The sequence below is a fragment of the Mustelus asterias genome, unplaced genomic scaffold, assembly GCF_964213995.1.
Source record: "Mustelus asterias unplaced genomic scaffold, sMusAst1.hap1.1 HAP1_SCAFFOLD_281, whole genome shotgun sequence".
NCBI lineage: Eukaryota > Metazoa > Chordata > Chondrichthyes > Carcharhiniformes > Triakidae > Mustelus > Mustelus asterias.
Window position 1 is genome coordinate 302,992 of NW_027590246.1, and position 17,179 is coordinate 320,170.

At 46.3% G+C, this 17,179-nt stretch overlaps 1 protein-coding gene across 1 annotated transcript in view; it reads left to right on the forward strand.

Moving 5' to 3' along the window:
* The window catches only part of LOC144486058 (uncharacterized), a 116,326-nt gene that overhangs the window by 12,159 nt on the left and 86,988 nt on the right, over positions 1-17,179 (forward strand). The window contains exons 3-5 of the mRNA XM_078204161.1: positions 3,643-3,756; positions 3,877-3,978; positions 8,081-8,206. Of these exons, the coding sequence (XP_078060287.1) occupies positions 3,643-3,756; positions 3,877-3,978; positions 8,081-8,206 (342 nt within the window). The remainder of the gene's footprint in view (positions 1-3,642; positions 3,757-3,876; positions 3,979-8,080; positions 8,207-17,179) is intronic.

Genomic DNA, 17,179 nt, shown 5'->3' on the forward strand with positions numbered 1-17,179 from the left:
TGTGAGGGACATGGGATTATATTCTGACTGTACTGGGTGATGTTTCACAGTCTGATCCAGTGTGAGGGACATGGGATTATAGAACCATAGAAAATTACAGCTCAGAAACAGGCCTTTTGGCCCTTCTTGTCTGTGCCGAACCATTTTATGCCTAGTCCCACTGACCTGCACTTGGACCATATCCATCCACACCCCTCTCATCCATGAACCCGTCCAAGTTTTTCTTAAATGTTACAAGTGACCCCGCATTTACCACTTTATCCGGCAGCTCATTCCACACTCCCACCACTCTCTGCGTGAAGAAGCCCCCCCTAATATTCCCTTCAAACTTTTCTCCTTTCACCCTTAACCCATGCCCTCTGGTTTTTTTCTCCCCTAGCCTCAGCGGAAAAAGCCTGCATGCATTCACTCTATCTATACCCATCAAAATCTTATACACCTCTATCAAATCTCCCCTCAATCTTCTACGCTCCAGGGAATAAAGTCCCAACCTATTCAATCTCTCTCTGTAACTCAGCGTCTCAAGTCCCGGCAACATCCTTGTGAACCTTCTCTGCATTCTTTCAATCTTATTTACATCCTTCCTGTAACTAGGTGACCAGAACTGTACACAATACTCCAAACTCGGCCTCACCAATGCCTTATATAACCTTACCATAACACTCCAACCTTTATACTCGATACTCCGATTTATAAAGGCCAATGTACCAAAGGCACTCTTTACGACCCTATCCACCTGTGACGTCACTTTTAGGGAATTCTGTACCTGTATTCTCAGATCCCTCTGTTCAACTGCACTCTTCAGAGTCTTACCATTTACCCTGTACGTTCTTCGTTGGTTTGTCCTTCCAAAGTGCAATATCTCACACTTGTCTGCGTTAAATTCCATTTGCCATTTTTCAGCTCATTTTTCTAGTTGGTCCAAATCCCTCTGCAAGGTTTGAAAACCTTCCTCACAGTCCACTACACCTCCAATCTTTGTATCATCAGCAAACTTGCTGATCCAATTGACCACATTATCATCCAGATCATTGATATAGATGACAAACAACAATGGACCCAACACCGATCCCTGCGGCACACCACTAGTCACAGGCCTCCACTCAGAGAAGCAATCCTCCACAACCACTCTCTGGCTTCTTCCATTGAGCCAGTGTCTAATCCAATTTTCTACCTCCCCATGTATACCTAGCGACTGAACCTTCCTAACTAACCTCCCATGAGGGACCTTGTCAAAGGCCTTGCTGAAATCCAGGTAGACAACATCCACCACCTTCCCTTCATCCACTTTCCTGGTAACCTCCTCGAAAAACTCTAATAGATTGGTCAAACATGACCTACCACGCACAAAGCCATGTTGACTCTCCCTAATAAATCCCTGTCTATCCAAATATTTGTAGATCCTATCCCTTATCTCACCTTCCAATAACTTGTCCACCACCGACGTCAAACCTACTGGCCTATAATTTCCCGGATTTCTTTTGGAACCTTTTTTAAACAACGGAACAACATGAGCCACCCTCTAATCATCCGGCACCTCCCCCGTGAATACTGACATTTTAAATATGTCTGCCAGGGCCCATGCAAGTTCAACACTAGCTTCCCTCACGGTCCGTGGGAATACCCTGTCCGGTCCTGGGGATTTATCCACTCTGATTTGCCTCAAGACAGCGAGCACCTCCTCCCCTTTAATCTGTAAAGGTTCCATGACCTCCCTACCAGTTTGCCCTATTTCCGTAGACTCCATGCCCATTTCCTCAGTAAATACGGATGCAAAAAAACCATTTAGTATCTCCCCCATCTCTTTTGGTTCCATACACAGTGTACCACTCTGGTCTTCAAGAGGACCAATTTTATCCCTCACTATCCTTTTGCTCCTAACATACCTATAGAAGCTCTTTGGATTTTCCTTCACTCTGTCTGCCAAAGCAACCTCATGTCTTCTTTTAGCCCTCCTGATTTCCCTCTGAAGTAGCTTCTTGCTCCTCGAGCATCTGACTGTACTGGGTAAATGGTCAGTTTGAGACAGTGTCTACAATAACCCTCTTGCTTCTGTCAAGAAGCCAATTTTGTATCCATTTAGATATCTCACCCTGGATCCCGTGAGATTTAACCTGATACAACAGCCTACCATGTGGTACCTTGTCAAAGGCGTTGCTAAAGTTCAGGTAGACAACATCAACTGCACTGCCCTCATCTACTTGGTTACCCCTTCAAAAAACTCAATCAAATTTGTGAGACCTGATTTTCCACTCACAAAGCCATGCTGACTGTCCCTAATCAGTCCTTGCATCTCTAAATGCCTGTAGATCCTGTCTTTCAAAGTATCTTCTAACAACTTACCCACTACAGATGTGAGGCTCACTGGCCTGTAGTTCTCAGGCTTTTCCCTGAAGCCCTTTTTAAACAAAGGCACAACAGTCGCCACCCTCCAATCTTCAGGCACCTCACCTGTGGCTGTCGATTATTCGAATAGTTCTGCTCGGGGATTCGTAATTTCCTCCCTAGCCTCCCATATTGTCCTGGGACACGCTTCATCAGGTCCCGGGATTTATCTACCTCGATGCGCTTTAAGACTTCCAGCACCTCCTTCTCTGTAATATGTACACTCCTCAATACATCACTATTTATTTCCCCAAGTTCCCTCACATTCACGCTTTTCTCAACAGTGAATACTGATGAGAAATAGTCATTTAGGATCGCACCCATCTCTTGTGGATCCGCACATAGATGACCTTGTTGATCCATAAGAGGCCCTACTCTCTCCCTTGTTACTCTTTTGGTCTTTATGTATTTGTAGAAGTTTTTTGGATTCTCCTTTGCCTTATCTGCCAAAACAATCTCGTGTCCCCTTTTTGCCCTCCTGATTTCTCTTTTAACTCTTTTCCTACTCCCCCTATACTCTTCAAGGGATCCACTTGATCCCAGCTGCCTATGCATGTCACATGCCTCCTTCTTCTTCTTGACCAGGGCCTCAATATCCTGGGTCATCCAGAGTTCCCTACTTCTACCAGCCTTGCCCTTCACTCTAAGAGGAGTGTGCTTACCCTGAACCCTGGTTAACACACTTTTGAATGAATAAGGGAAAGGGTTGTCACCAGTATTGGCTCACCATCGAGCAATGTGCTTGACTTGGATTTCAACAGCTCCAAGTGCATTCAGGAGCTTCCCATTTGCTGAAAGTGAGTGTAAAGATATTCTATCAGCTGCCCAAACAACAAAACGAGTCAGGCTGGAGGGACGATCCTTTAAAACAGAGATAGGAGGAATTTCTTCAGCCAGAGAGTGGTGAATCTGTGGGACTCTTTGCCGCAGAAGGTTGTGGAGGCCAGGTCATTGAGTGTCTTTAAGACAGAGATAGATAGGTTCTTGATTAATAAAGGGATCAGGGTTATGGGTAAAAGGCAGGTGAATGGGGATGAGAAAAATATCAGCCATGATTGAATGGCGGAGCAGACTTGATGGGCCAAGTGGCCTAATTCTGCTCCTATGTCTTATGGTCTTATAGTTGTTGCTTTATTCTTGAGTGTGTGCTAAGAAAACTTGGGCCTTTTCCTAAACCACTGTAGATTATCACAAAGCCTTTTCTCAACATATATGTGGCAACTCTGAGGTTAAATGCAGGCTATTTTTGAGTTGTAGGAGTTCTGTTCCTTCACGAAGATGCTCTTGTGAGTTCGGTCGTTTCCTTGGTGAGCACAGTGATATCCATTTGTGCAACAGCCTTCATACTCTTTGCACTGGAGAATTATCAAGGTAATAACAAGCATTTTGTGCGAGTGATTTCCTCCCGGGGTTAAGCATTGTTACAATTCTGCATTTTAAAGTGTATAATTTCTGGATATTCTCTTCAAGTCTACCACTTTTAAATTTCAGTTAAACAATATTGGCTTCAGGTGACATCTGTGGTGATGATCCTTCACGCACTCTCATTTTTCTGTCACATCATTGCATTTGTCATCATCATCTTAGATGAGGGTAAGTAAATGTTTCCACTCCGAATATCAGGCTGACAATTCCCCTTCTGTTCAACGGAACCTTTTAACGCAAAGGAAACAATTGTCACTCAGCCCAGAGTGAAATGTTTGGGAATGGTACACTGTAGATATCAGCCCACTCACTCAACTGGTCAAAATCACCTTGAAGCCTCAAAGGTTTACCAGGCTGATTCTGGGGATGGCGGGACTGATGTATGAGGAGAGATTGACTAGGTTAGGATTGTTTTCACTGGAGTTCAGACAAATGAGGGGGCTCTCACAGAGAATTATAAAATTCTAACAGGACTGGACAGGGTAGATGCAGGGAGGATGTTCCCGATGGTGGGGGGAGTCCAGAACCAGGGGGCACAGTCTGAGGATTCAGGGTAAACCATTAGGATGGAGGTGAGGAGACATTTCTTCACCCGGAGAGTGGTGAGCCTGTGGAATTCATTACCACAGGAAGTAGTTGATGCCAAAACGTTGAATGTATTGAAGAGGCGGCTGGATACAGCACTCGGGGCGAATGGGATCAAAGGTTATGGGGAGAAAGCAGGATTCGGCTATTGAGTTGGATGATCAGCCATGATGGTGATGAATGGCGGAGCAGGCTCCTGATCCCATCTCCTATGTTTCTGTGTTACTTCCTCCTCACCACTCATAATTCAACCAAGTTTTATATTGTCATCCAAATAGGAGTTTGTGGATATATTGAGTGTGAAGTTTATAACACTGAGATAGAGGGCTTGTCCCAAAACCGTAAAATCCCACCCAAGTTCACCGGATCTTTCCATTGTCCGCCCCTCGCCCGCTCCGATTCCCGTGGCGGGTGGGATAGTAAAATTCTGGCCAGAGTTTCACAAAAGAGGTGGAATGTCTTGCAAAAAGGAAGAGGGAAGCTTATGTAGGGATGAGGAAACAAGGTTCAGATGGCTCGATTGAGGGTTACAAGTTAGCAAGGAATGAGCTGAAAAAGGGGCTGAGGAGAGCTAGGAGGGGACATGAGAAGTCCTTGGCGGGTTGGGTCAAGGAAAACCCCAAGGCTTTTTACTCTTATTTGAGGAATAAAAGAATGACCAGGATGAGGTTAGGGCCGGTCAAGGACAGGAGTGGGAACTTGTGTATGGAGTCAGTAGAGATTGGAGAGGTGATGAATGAATACTTTTCTTCAGTGTTCACCAAGGAGAGGGGCCATGTTTTTGAGGAAGAGAAGGTGTTTTAGGCTCATAGGCTGGAGGAAGTAGATGGTCGGAGGGAGGATGTACTGGCAGTTTTGAATAAACTGAAGGTCGATAAGTCCTCTGGGCCTGATTAAATATATCCTAGGATTCTTTGGGAGGCAAGGGATGAGATTGCAGAGCCTTTGGCTTTGATCTTTCGGTCCTCACTGTCCACGGGGGTGGTAGTCATGATGTGGAGATGCCGACGTTGGACTGGGGTGAACACAGTAAGAGTTTTAACAACACCAGGTTGAAGTCCAACAGGTTTATTTGGTAGAAAATGCCATTAGCTTTCGGAGCGCTCCTCCTTCATCAGATGGAGTGGAAATCTGCTCTCAAACAGGGCACAGAGACACAAAATCAAGTTACAGAATACTGATTAGAAAGCAAATCTCTACAGCCGACCAGGTCTTAAAGATACAGACAATGTGAGTGGAGGGAGCATTAAACACAGGTTAAAGAGATGTGTATTGTCTCCAGACAGGACAGCCAGTGAGATTCTGCATGTCCAGGAGGCAAGCTGTGCGGGTTAATGATAGTGTGACATAAACCCAACATCCCGGTTTAGGCCGTCCTCATGTGTGGGGAACTTGGCTATCAGTCTCTGCTCAGCGACTCTGCGCTGTCGTGTGTCGTGAAGGCCGCCTTTAATGCCCTCTGATCTTCGGGTACGCATTCTCCAAGGCAGCCTTCACGACACACGACAGCGCAGAGTCGCTGAGCAGAAACTGATAGCCAAGTTCCGCACACATGAGGATGGCCTAAACCGGGATGTTGGGTTTATGTCACACTATCATTAACCCCCATAGCTTGCCTCCTGGACTTGCAGAATCTCACTAGCTGTCCTGCCTGGAGACAATACACATCTCTTTAACCTGTGTTTAATGCTCCCTCCACTCACATTGTCTGTATCTTTAAGACCTGGTCGGCTGTAGAGATTTGCTTTCTAATCAGTATTCTGTAACTTGATTTTGTGTCTCTGTGCCCTGTTTGAGAGCAGATTTCCACTCCATCTGATGAAGGAGCAGCGCTCCGAAAGCTAATGGCATTTGCTACCAAATAAACCTGTTGGACTTCAACCTGGTGTTGTTAAAACTCTTACGGGGATGGTGCCAGAGGACTGGAGAGTGGCGAATATTGTTCCTCTGTTTAAGAAAGGGAATAGAAATGACCCTGGTAATTATAGGCCGGTTAGTCTTACTTCGGTGGTTGGTAAGTTGATGGAAAAGGTCCTTCGGGATGGGAATTACGACCATTTAGAAAGATGCGGATTAATCCGGGATAGTCAACACGGATTCGTGAAGGGCAAGTCGTGCCTCACAAATTTGATAGAATTTTTTGAGGACGTAACTAAGTGTGTTGATGAGGGTAGGGCAGTTGATGTCATATACATGGATTTTAGTAAGGCGTTTGATAAGGTCCCCCATGGTCGGCTTATGATGAAAGTAAGGAGGTACGGGATAGAGGGAAAGTTGGCCAATTGGATAGGTAACTGGCTATCTGATCGCATCTCCACATCATATCTGATCGAAGACAGAGGGTGGTGGTAGATGGAAAATTTTCGGACTGGAGGCAGGTTGCTAGCGGAGTGCCACAGGGATCAGTGCTTGGTCCTCTGCTATTTGTGATTTTTATTAATGACCTAGAGGAGGGGGCTGAAGGGTGGATCAGTAAATTTGCTGATGACACCAAGATTGGTGGAGTAGTGGATGAGGTGGAGGGCTGTTGTAGGCTGCAAAGAGACATAGATAGGATGGAAAGCTGGGCTGAAAAATGGCAGATGGAGTTTAACCCTGATAAATATGAGGTGATTCATTTTGGTAGGACAAATTTAAATGTGGATTACAGGGTCAAAGGTAGCGTTCTGAAGACTTTGGAGGAACAGAGAGATCTTGGGGTTCATATCCACAGATCTCTGAAGGTTGCCACTCAAGTGGATAGAGTTGTGAAGAAGGCCTATAGTGTGTTAGCTTTTATTAACAGGGGGTTTGAGTTTAAGAGCCGTGGGGTTATGCTGCAACTGTACAGGACCTTGGGGAGACCACATTTGGAATATTGTGCGCAGTTCTGGTCACCTCACTATAAGAAGGATGGATGCTGCCTGGTTTGGAGGGTAGGTCTTATGAGGAAAGGTTGAGGGAGCTAGGGCTGTTCTCTCTGGAGCGGAGGAGGCTGAGGGGAGACTTAATAGAGGTTTATAAAATGATGAAGGGGATAGACAGAGTGAACGTTCAAAGACTATTTCCTCGGGTGGATGGAGCTATTACAAGGGGGCATAACTATAGGGTTCATGGTGGGAGATATAGGAAGGATGTCTGAGGTAGGTTCTTTACTCAGAGAGTGGTTGGGGTGTGGAATGGACTGCCTGCAGTGATAGTGGAGTCAGACACTTTAGGAACATTTAAGCGATTATTGGATAGGCACATGGAGCACACCAGGATGATCGGGAGTCGGATAGCTTGATCTTGGTTTCAGATAAAGCTCGGCACAACATCGTGGGCCGAAGGGCCTGTTCTGTGCTGTACTGTTCTATGTTCTAGTCTTGGATTGAGTCAACACGGGCAGAGTGGCTAAATGGCCTCTCACTGTGCTGGCATGGTTTATTGTCAGTCACTTCCTGTGAAACACTTTGCCTGCAGCTTCCTGTAGCCTGTAAACTTTGCTTCCTGTAACAACCACAGCCCTGTTGTATTAATGAGGGGAAAATCCTTATCTGTCATCCGGAGCTCTTTTATTGGCTGATGCGTGTCTCTATTTCATTGTAGACTGTGTCATTTTAATCTCAGTGGAAACTGTCTTGTTAGAAACTGAACAAATCTTTTCCAGAATGTAAGAGTCTGCTGTGACCTAGGCTGACATAACCATTTGTTTGTGTTTGGTCAGGATTTACCCTGGGATATAAAGTTGCCGCTGGGATTGGCTGCGTTCAGTGTTTTGCAATGACCTTCTATGTTGTCACACTCTTCCTGCGAAGACAGACTGAACAGTCTCCGTTCCTGGCCAGCATCTGTAAGTTTAAAGAGGAATATTTCTGCTGCATTAATATTATCAGAGAATCATACAGTGCCCTTCGGCCCATCGAGTCTGCACCGACACATTAGAAACAGCTGAACTCCCATCTAATCCCATCTGCCAGCACTTGGCCCATAGCCCTGAATGTTATAGAACATAGAAAGAATACAGCACAAACAGGCCCTTTGGCCCACAAGTTGCGCTGGTCATGTCCCTACCTACCTAGGCTTATATATAGGCTTACCTATAACCCTCAATCCTATTAAGTCCCATGTACTCATCCAGCAGTCTCTTAAAAGACCCTATCGAGTTTGCCTCCACCACCACTGACGGCAGCCGATTCCACTCACCCACCACCCTCTGAGTGAAAAACTTACCCCTGACATCTCCTCTGTACCTACTCCCCAGCACCTTAAACCTGTGTCCTCTCGTAGCAGCCATTTCAGCCCTGGGAAAAAGCCTCCGAGAATCTACCCGATCTATACCTCTCAACATCTTGTATACCTCTATCAGGTCACCTCTCATCCTTCGTCTCTCCAAGGAGAAAAGACCGAGCTCCCTCAGCCTATCCTCATAAGGATGCCAACCAATCCAGGCAACATCCTTGTAAACCTTCTCTTCACCCTTTCAATCATTTCCACATCCCTCCTGTAATGAGGCAGCCAGAACTGAGCACAGTACTCCAAGTGGGGTCTGACGAGGGTCTTATAAAGCTGCATCATTATCTCCCGACTCCTAAACTCAATCCCTCGATTGATGAAGGCCAGCACACCATACACCTTCTTAACCACCTCCTCTACCTGTGAGGCCGATTTAACAGTCCTATGGACCCGGACCCCAAGGTCCTTCCGATCCTCTACACTGCTAAGAGTCTTACCCTTGATGTTATACTCCTTCATCCCATTTGACCTGCCAAAATGGACCACTACGCATTTATCTGGGTTGAAGTCCAAGTTATGACATGCCAAGTGCTCATCCAGGTACTTTTTAGAGGATGTGAGGCATCCCACCTCCACCACCACCCTCCCAGGCAGCGCATTCCAGACCCTCACCACCCTCTGGGTAAAAAAGTTTTCCTCACACCCCCCCACTAAACCTCCTGCCCCTCACCTTGAACCTATGTCCCCTCGTGACTGACCCTTCAACTAAGGGGAACAGCTGCTCCGTATCCACCCTGTCCATGCCCCTCATAATCTTGTTCACCTCAATCAGGTCGCCCCCTCAGTCTTCTCTGCTCCAGAGAAAACAACCCAAGCCTATCCAACCTCTCTTCATAACTGAAATGTTCCATCCCAGGCAGCATCCTGGTGAACCTCCTCTGCATTCCCTCCAGTGCAATCACATCTTTCCTATAATTTGGTGCCCAGAATTGCACACAGTACTATAGCTGTGGCCTCACCAAGTTCTAACTCTAACTCCATCATGACTTCTCTGCCTTTGTAATCTATACCCCGATTGATAAAGGCGAGTGTCCCATATGCCTTTTTCACCACCCTATTTACCTGCCCTTCTGCCTTCATGCCCTCAGATCTATGTTCTCTTCCTCTGCCCAAGTTGGGAGGAGCCTCTCGTTCAATCCTGTCCTGACTAAGTTTCAAATCGAAGCAGCCAAAGCTCAGGGAGCGAGAGTGTGCTCGGCTGCAGGTTCCCTAAATCCCTGCTGCACCAACCCACAGCTACACAAACACACTTACAATGTCAACATTGAATGCACGCTATAGTCAGGCCTTTACAAACAGAAAGACATGGGAGATAGCAACAGCAGAAGACCATTCAACCCCTCAAACCTGCTCTGCTGTCCACTGAGATCATGTATGATACTTCACCATTTTCCTGCACTGTTCCTGTTTCTCCTGATATTTTTAATATGTAAAAGTCTATCGATCTCAGACTTGAACATTATTAGGAGCAGGAGTAGGCCATTCGGCTCCTCGAGCCTGTTCCCCCATTCAATACGATCATGGCGGATCTGATTGTAACCTCAACCCCACATTCCTACCAACCTCCAATCACCTCATTAATTGAGAATCTATCCAGCTCTGCCTTAAAAATATTCAAAGACTCTGCCTTCCACCGCCTTGTGAGAGAAAAGATTCCTCCTCAGCTCTGTCTTAAGTGAGCGACTCCTCATTGGATTTCCAAAAGGCGTTTGATAAGGTGCCCCATAAAAGGCTGCTGAAGAAGATTAGGGCACACGGAGTTGGGGGTAGTGTGTTAAAGTGGATTGGGGATTGGCTATCCGACAGGAAGCAAAGAGTCGGGATAAATGGGTGTTTTTCCAGTTGGAGGAAGGTAACTAGTGGCGTGCCGCAGGGATCGGTACTCGGGCCGCAACTATTTACCATTTATATAGATGATCTGGAGGAGGGGACGGAGTGTAGGGTAACGAAGTTTGCAGACGACACAAAGATAAGTGGAAAAGTGAATCGTGTGGAGGACGGAGAAGATCTGCAGAGAGATTTGGACAGGCTGAGTGAGTGGGCCAGGATATGGCAAATGGAGTATAACGTTGATAAATGCGAGGTTATACACTTTGGAGGAAATAATAACAAATGGGATTACTATCTCAATGGAAACAAATTAAAACATGCTACCGTGCAAAGGGACCTGGGGGTCCTTGTGCATGAGACGCAAAAGCCCAGTCTGCAGGTACAACAGGTGATCAAGAAGGCAAATGGGATGTTGGCCTATATCGCGAGGGGGATAGAATATAAAAGCAGGGATGTCTTGATGCACCTGTACAGGGCATTGGTGAGGCCGCAGCTGGAATACTGTGTGCAGTATTGGTCCCCTTATATGAGGAAGGATATATTGGCATTGGAGGGAGTGCAGAGAAGTTTCACCAGGTTGATACTGGAGATGAGGGGTTTGGATTATGAGGAGAGGCTGAGGAGATTGGGTTTGTACTCGTTGGAGTTTAGAAGGATGAGGGGGAATCTTATGGAGACTTATAAGATAATGCGGGGGCTGGATAGGGTGGAGGCGGAGAGATTCTTTCCACTTAGTAAGGAAGTTAAAACTAGAGGACACAGCCTCAAAATAAAGGGGGGTCGGTTTAAGACAGAGTTGAGGAGGAACTTCTTCTCCCAGAGGGTGGTGAATCTCTGGAATTCTCTGCCCACTGAGCTGAATATGTTTAAAGCGCGGATGGATGGATTCCTGATCGGTAAGGGAATTAAGGGTTATGGGGATCAGGCGGGTAAGTGGTACTGATCCACGTCAGATCAGCCATGATCTTGTTGAATGGCGGGGCAGGCTCGAGGGGCTAGATGGCCTACTCCTGCTCCTATTTCTTATGTTCTTATGTTCTTATGTTCTTAAACTGTAACCCTGAGTTATAGATTCTTTGACAAGAGGAAACATTCTCTCCACACTCTCTCTATCAAGACCCCTCAGAATCTGAAAGGTTCTGATCACCTCTAAACCTCTGTTTTAAGCTCTACTGGTGAATAAAGGCACAAAGTCGACTTTAGATACTTAAACACAATTTCCTTGATGTTTGTACCTACATAAGTCTACCTGCAATGCATAAACCAAGTACTCACTATCTGTTACTTTACTTAACTTAAGGTTGATTTCCACTTGCATGTGAAAACCTGCCCAGGATTTTCCCTCCTGGATATTAGCCACCTTTCTTCTTTCCAGATATTGGGGTGGAATTTTCCTGTCCCGCCTGCCACAGGAATCGGAGGGGAAGACCATGGAAAGGTCTGTTGACCTTGAGTGGGATTTTCCAGTTTCGCGGCGAGCGTGTCTGGAAAATCCCTCCTGTTGTCTCTTCTTCCTGTCAGCTTTGGTCCCCGGCTTTTTCCACACAGCCTTTCACCCCAAATGTTCCTGGGCAACCGGCCAATGAATTGATAAGGAACCTGATGGCTCAATGAGGCTCATCAAATAGATCCAGCACAAAGGCTCTGGACCCGGCAGACTCCATCATGCTTAGGCCTTAAGTACATTTATCTTACATTCCAATGCCCATATAAGGAAACACTGGCTCCAAAAGTTACGTAGCCAACTTCTTCTGCTCATTTGTTTGGGAACAATTTGTTACACCTAATAATTTGCATGGTCCGTGTCCCGTGGCGGGCGGAACGGGAACATTCCACCCCTTAGCCACAGGAAATCCCAGCATACTTTAAAAAAAAACACAACTTTGACCCAAAAGTCAGATTTGCTTGATTGAAGATCCTTCAGGAAATTAATCTCTGTAGACCATAACATTACATGTGCAGTGGACAAGGATGTGGTGTATCTGGATTTGCCGCACCAAAGACTGCTACATAAGATAAAGGTGCACGGTGTTACGGGTAATGTATTAGCATGGATAGAGGATTGGTTAACTAACAGAAAGCAAAGAATGGGGGGGGAAATGGGTGTTTTTCTGGTTGGCGATCAGTGACCAGTGGTGTGCCTCAGGGATCAGTGTTGGGACTGCAATTGTTTACAATTTACATAGATGATTTGGAGTTGGGGACCAAGTATAGTGTGTCAAAATTCACAGATGACTTAGAGGAGGGGGCTGAAGGGTGGATCAGTAAATTTGCTGATGACACCAAGATTGGTGGAGTAGTGGATGAGGTGGAGGGCTGTTGTAGGCTGCAAAGAGACATAGATAGGATGCAAAGCTGGGCTGAAAAATGGCAAATGGAGTTTAACCCTGATAAATGTAAGGTGATTCATTTTGGTAGGACTAATTTAAATATGGATTACAGGGTCAAAGGTAGGGTTCTGAAGACTGTGGAGGAACAGAGAGATCTGGGCGGCACGGTAGCACAGTGGTTAGCACTGCTGCTTCACAGCTCCAGGGTCCCGGGTTCGATTCCTGGCTCGGGTCACTGTCTGTGTGGAGTTTGCACATTCTCCTCATGTCTGCGTGGGTTTCCTCCGGGTGCTCCGGTTTCCTCCCACAGTCCAAAGATGTGCGGGTTAGGTTGATTGGCCAGGTTAAAATTGCCCCTGAGATGCGTAGGTTAGAGGGATTAGCAGGTAAATATGTGGGGGTAGGGCCTGGGTGGGATTGTGGTCAGTGCAGACTCGATGGGCCGAATGGCCTCCTTCTGCACTGTAGGGTTTCTATGATTCTATCTTGGGGTCCATATCCACAGATCTCTAAAGGTTGCCACTCAAGTGGATAGAGCTGTGAAGAAGGCCTATAGTGTGTTAGCTTTTATTAACAGGGGGTTGGAGTTTAAGAGCCGTGGGGTTATGCTGCAACTGTACAGGACCTTGGTGAGGCCACATTTGGAATATTGTGTGCAGTTCTGGTCACCTCACTATAAGAAGGATGTGGAAGCGCTGGAAAGAGTGCAGAGGAGATTTACCAGGATGCTGCCTGGTTTGGAGGGTAGGTCTTATGAGGAAAGGTTGAGGGAGCTAGGGCTGTTCTCTCTGGAGCGGAGGAGGCTGAGGGGAGACTTAATAGAGGTTTATAAAATGATGAAGGGGATAGATAGAGTGAACGTTCAAAGACTATTTCCTCGGGTGGATGGAGCTATTACAAGGGGGCATAACTCTAGGGTTCGTGGTGGGAGATATAGGAAGGATATCAGAGGTAGGTTCTTTACGCAGAGAGTGGTTGGGGTGTGGAATGGACTGCCTGCAGTGATAGTGGAGTCAGACACTTTAGGAACATTTAAGCGGTTATTGGATAGGCACATGGAGCACACCAGGATGATAGGGAGTGGGATAGCTTGATCTTGGTTTCATATAAAGCTCGGCACAATATCGTGGGCCGAAGGGCCTGTTCTGTGCTGTACTGTTCTATGTTTTAACCCTGGTAATTATAGACCGGTGAGCCTTACTTCTGTTGTGGGCAAAGTATTGGAAAGGATTATAAGAGATAGGATTTATAATCACCTAGAAAGAAAGAATTTGATTAGGGATAGTCAGCACGGTTTTGTGAAGGGTAGGTCGTGCCTCACAAACCTTATTGAGTTCTTTGAGAAGGTGACCAAAGAGGTGGATGAGGGTAAAGCAGTTGATGTGGTGTATATGGATTTCAGCAAAGCATTTGATAAGGTTCCCCATGGTAAGCTTTTGCAGAAAATACGGACACATGGGATTGAGGGTGATTTAGTAGTTTGGATCAGGAATTGGCTAGCTGTAAGAAAACAGAGGGTGGTGGTTGATGGGAAATATTCATCCTGGAGTTCAGTTACTCGTGGTGTACCGCAAGGATCTGTTTTGGGGCCACTGCTGTTTGTCATTTTTATAAATTTGCGGATGACACTAAAGTCGGTGGAGTTGTAGACAGTGCGGAGGGAAGTGGCAGGTTACAGAGGGACATAGATAAGCTGCAGAGCTGGGCTGAGAGGTGGCAAATGGAGTTTAATGTGGAAACGTGTGAGGTGATTCACTTTGGAAGGAGTAACAGGAATACAGAGTACTGGGCTAATGGTCAGATAGTTGGTAGTGTGGATGAACAGAGGGATCTGGGTGTCCATGTGCATAGATCCCTGAAAGTTGGCACCCAAGTTGATAGGGTTGTTAAGAAGGCGTACGGTGTGTTAGCTTTTATTGGTAGAGGGATTGAGTTTCGGAGCCAGGAGGTCATGCTGCAACTGTACAAAACTCTGGTGCGGCCGCATTTGGAGTATTGCGTACAGTTCTGGTCGCCGCATTATAGGAAAGATGTGGAAGCGTTGGAAAGGTTACAGAGGAGATTTACCAGGATGTTGCCTGGTATTGTGGGAAGATCGTGTGAGGAAAGGCTGAGGGGCTTGAGGTTGTTTTCGTTAGAGAGAAGAAGGTTAAGAGGTGACTTAATAGAGGCATACAAGATGATCAGAGGATTAGATCGGGTGGATAGTGAGAGCCTTTTTCCTCGGATGGTGTTGGCTAGCACGAGGGGACATAGGTATAAATTGAGGGGTGAGAGATATAGGACAGATGTCAGAGGTAGGTTCTTTACTCGGAGAGTAGTAAGGGCGTGGAATGCCCTGCCTGCAGCAGTAGTGGACTCGTCAACATTAAGAGCATTCAAATGGTTATTGGATAAACATATGGATGACATTGGAATAGTGTAGATTAGAGGGGCTTTAGATGGGTTTCACTGGTCGGCGCAACATCGAGGGCTGAAGGGCCTGTACTGCGCTGGAATGTTCTATGTTCTATGTTCTATCTCTCTGCAGATTTGCTCCTCCAATTCTCGCTGACTATTGGGTGGTCTATAATACACCCCCATTAATGTGGTCATACCTTTCCTGTTTCTCAGCTCCACCCATATGGCCTCGGTAGACAAGCCCTCTGATCTGTCCTGCCTGAGCACTGCTGTAACATTTTCCCTGACTAGCAATGCCACCCCCCCCACCCTTCATCCCTCTGCCTCTATCACGTCTGAAACATCGGAACTCTGGAACATTGAGCTGCCAGTCCTGCCCCTCCTGTAGCCAAGTTTCACTAATGGCTATAATGTCATAATTCCATGTGTCAATCCACGCCCTCAGCTCGTCTGCCTTCCCCACAATACTCCTGGCATTGAAATAGACACACCTCAGAAGATTATTACCACCACACACAACCCTTCTATTTGTGATTTTGCATGAACTATTAACATCATTTATTTTCACCCCCACTCCACTATCTGCTCTGGCACTCTGGTTCCCATCCCCCTGCAAATCTAGTTTAAACCCTCCCCAATAACACTGGCAAACCTCCCTGCAAGTATATTGGTCCCCTTGTAGTTCAGGTGTACCCGTCTCTCTTGTACAGGTCCCACCTGCCCCAGAAGAGGTCCCAATGATCTAGAAATCTGAAACCCTGCCCCCTACACCAGTTCGTCAGCCACGTGTTCATCCGCCCAAGCATCCTACTCTTACCCTCACTGGCACGTGGCACAGGTAGCAATCCTGAGATTACTACCCTCGGGGTCCTGCTTTTTAACTTCCTACCAAGCTCTCTATACTCACTCTTCAGGACCTCCTCACTCTTCCTTCCTACGTCATTGGTACCGATGTGTACCATGACATCTGGCTGATCACCCTCCCACTTCAGAATGCTGTGCACGCGATCAGAGACATCCCTGACCCTGGCACCCGGGAGGCAACAAACCATCTGGGAGTCTCTGTCACAACCACAGAACCTCCTGTCTGTACCTCTGACCATCGAGTCCCCTATCACTACCGCTCTCCTCTTCTTCTTTTGAACAGTAAAGGAATTGAGGTTATGGTGAGCGGGCGGGTAAGTGGAGCTGAGTCCACAAAAAGATCACCATGATCTTATTGAATGGTACAGCAGGCTCGAGGGGCCAGATGGCCTACTCCTGCTCCTAGTTCTTATGTTCTTATTCAGCCACACCTCTCACTCTTCTAAACTAGTGGAAACAAAGCCAACCTCTCCAATCTTTCCTCAAAAGATAGTCCGCCCATTCCTGGTATTAGTTTGATGTGGAGATGCCGGCGTTGGACTGGGGTGGGCACAGTAAGTAGTCTCACAACACCAGGTTAAAGTCCAACAGGTTTATTTGGTAGCACGAGCTTTCGGAGCGTTGTCCCTTCATCGGGTATTAGTCTGGTAAACCTTCTCTGAACTGTTTCTAATGCATTTACATCTTTCCTTAAATAAAGAGACCGATGCTGTACACAATACTCTAGCTGTGGTCTCACCAATGCCCTGTACAACTGAAGCATAACCTCCCTAACGTTTGTAATCAATTCCCCTCACAACAAACGATCACATTCTAAGAGCTTTCCTAATTACTTGCTGTTTCTGCGTACTATCCTCTTTGTGGTTTATGCACTAAGACATCCAGATCCCTCTGTATCTAAGAGCTCTGCAATCTCTCACCATTTATATAATCAGCTTCTTTTTCATTTTTCCTGCTAAAATGGGGAATTTCACATTTGCCCACATCATACTCTATTTGCCAGAGTTTTCATCACTCACTTAACCGGTCGATATCTTTTTGTAGCCTCCTTACGTCCGCTTCACAATTTACTTTCCTACCTAGCTTGGTGCTGTCAGCAAATTTAG